The sequence below is a fragment of the Elaeis guineensis genome, chromosome 9 (genome assembly GCF_000442705.2).
Source record: "Elaeis guineensis isolate ETL-2024a chromosome 9, EG11, whole genome shotgun sequence".
NCBI lineage: Eukaryota > Viridiplantae > Streptophyta > Magnoliopsida > Arecales > Arecaceae > Elaeis > Elaeis guineensis.
The window spans coordinates 25,936,342-25,938,828 of record NC_026001.2 but is presented as its reverse complement, the minus strand read 5'-3'; the positions used below and the strand labels follow the sequence as shown (position 1 = coordinate 25,938,828).

Below are 2,487 nucleotides of genomic sequence, written 5' to 3'. Positions count from 1 at the left end.
CAAAAAGGATCCTTGAAATGATCCTATTTTTAATATTATCTTTACTGTAAATCCTCTGTTTACAAAAGTTCTGTAGCTTTCTAGAATCCGGTAAGCTGACAGCCATACATGTGATTCTCATAACTGATGGGCACAACTGGAATTTCCTTTATATAAATATATAAATGTGTACGTGGTTCTAGTGGATGGCTGTCATAAAATAATAGACTTAAAATCAAAATATCCTCTCTCTATATTTGGTGAAGAATTTTTCCTCATTCCATACCTTCTTGTTCTGACTAAATGACAAAATAGAAGTCAACTTATGTATGAAACTTGGTGCATCACTTACTATCATATTAATGGTAACGTCAGTATGGAAGCCTTGACAACAAATTAAAAAGATACAGGTTTAATCTGTATTGCCAAGCACCCAAGGGCACAGACCACAACACCTTCTCCACTGAACCACACACTGGATGAAATGTGTAACTTTTGGCATCACAAAGTCTTTTAGCACTCAAAGTAACAAGAGAAGAAGACCAGTTCAACACAAGAAGTGCAACAAGGTTTGAAAGGCACGCTAGCTAGAACGGTATAATCAACTCCATCCGTTTGGGTGCGGTAGTAAAAGCCATGCAATATGTGTTGCCTACTTCTTGGCCTTCCTCTTCTCCATGACAAAGAAGAAGAGCAGCGCCACCACCGAGAAGGCCGAGAAGCATCCCGCGGCGATGTCGAGCGACGCATGGCGGCCGGTGATCCCGACGATATCGAACAGGTTGGTGGACTTCTTGGCATCGGTCGTCTGCCCATAAGCGAGCTCAGTATCAGAGGCATCAACCACGTATGCCCGCACGAAATACGTGGCGGTGGGCACGGTGCGGTCGATGGTGTACACGAAGCTCCCGCTGCCGGCGTAGGGCTGGGTGGTGACCTTGAACTGGCATGTCTTGTCCTTCTTGAGGTTGTCGTCAGTCTTGCGCCACCCCCGGTCTTTCTGGCTCACCGGAGCATAGCAGAGCTTCACCTTGACCTTCTTGTATGCCGCATCGGTGCCGGCCGGCAGGGAGCTGTTCAGCTTCCATGTAACTGTGATCTTGTCTTCTCCAGCATACAATACTGAATTATGTTCACAAGATACAGGACATAACAAGATCAATGTTAGTTACTAGTTAGAGAGAGAATGATTTGTTCTTTGAGTAGTGGATTTATATTTGATGAAGAGACTATATATGGAAAGTTGGAAGCAATCCAATCTTAAATTTTGTGTTTTTAATATTTGGTGACTGCATTGATTAAGATTTCATGTCGAACAAGAGGAGAATTCCAAATTCAGTTTAAAATACCAAGATGAGCGGATGTGGCTGTATTGTTTTTTATAGGATGTTTGACTAGTCTTGCCAAATAAAATATAAAGAGTAACAAATAAGTGTCCATTGATCTAGAGTTTTTTTCTTTCCCCACCTATATGTCCTCGGCTCCAGCACAGCATCACTCTTGAGTTTTACAGGAGGAAAAGAATCAAGTTGTATTCCAACTTTCTAAGCAAACTAAAGAGAACTAGGAAAGCTATAGAGCTACTAAAGTTTTGGATCACTGAAACATAGATCAGGCAAAATGATGCTAAATGTCTCAAGGCATGCTTTGAGAAAATTTCAAAGCTTTCTAAATTTAGGGTAAGTTTTGATAATATTGAAATAATCTCATTTGATTTCTTCTTTTTTGTCATGTATTTCCCCTAATTAATCCCAATCCCACAAGATAAGAAGATAAACTATGAAGGATCAAAATATTTGAACAACAACAACAATAATAATAATAATAATATTAAAAAAAAAACTCAGCATTTACACTCCTAAGATCTTATAGGATTGTGATGACGTAGTGAAAATAGTTGCAAAACAAAATTTTCTTTCCTTTTCTAGAAAAATAGCGGATCTGAAAATCCTTTAATCTGAGAAAATAACAGATCAAAAAATCACATACATCTAGATAATAAAACCAACATCTATTAGTATTATGGCCCATTTAGAGAGATAAAGAAAAGAAGGGTACGAACCTTGGCCAGGTTTTGGAGATGCAGTTACTATGAGAGTCCGTTTAAGGTCGGAGAAGTGCGCTGATCCCATGGAAGACCCTACATAGCAGATGAGGAGGAGAAGAGCAGTAGCCCGTCGAGTTGAGAGCAGACGACGAGTCATCTCCCTTTCGATCCCACGCGAAGAAGAAGGAGGAGGAGGGAAGAAAGAAGTCTTCTTTGTCTATTGATCTCTCAGCTGGTTTGGTGAGGGAAAGAAGGGTACAAGACTTCTTATAAATAAAGCCCAAGGTTCCAAACAACTGACCAATGGGAAATTAAATGGGTCTAGCTGAGCAAAAGTCAGAGCTTGATGAAACAGTTTGCCTCCTAAAAGGGACTCTTTAAGGGGCCCAAGGGATGGTGAGGGACGGGTTTTTCTCAAGTTTTAAATCGTAGTCTATTAATCTTTCTCTAATACTAAAACA

At 40.1% G+C, this 2,487-nt stretch overlaps 1 protein-coding gene across 1 annotated transcript; it reads right to left on the bottom strand.

The window, feature by feature from the left end:
- Positions 1-455: 455 nt before the first annotated feature.
- LOC105051272 (high-affinity nitrate transporter-activating protein 2.1) lies at positions 456-2,281 on the bottom strand. The gene is made up of 2 exons (XM_010931613.4): positions 2,042-2,281; positions 456-1,101 (listed from the first exon to the last, which is right to left on the bottom strand). Exons 1-2 carry the CDS (start codon positions 2,181-2,183, stop codon positions 632-634), a joined length of 612 nt encoding a protein of 203 aa, XP_010929915.1. The 5' UTR covers positions 2,184-2,281; the 3' UTR covers positions 456-631.
- Between the last annotated feature and the right edge of the window lie 206 nt (positions 2,282-2,487).

Excerpts from the sequence above, each read along its gene's own strand:
- LOC105051272 (XM_010931613.4), bottom strand. The coding sequence starts at position 2,183 with ATGACTCGTCGTCTGCTCTCAACTCGACGGGCTACTGCTCTTCTCCTC. Across the intron at positions 1,102-2,041 it reads ATCTCCAAAACCTGGCCAAG|TATTGTATGCTGGAGAAGAC; the intron begins GTTCGTACCCTT and ends AACATAATTCAG.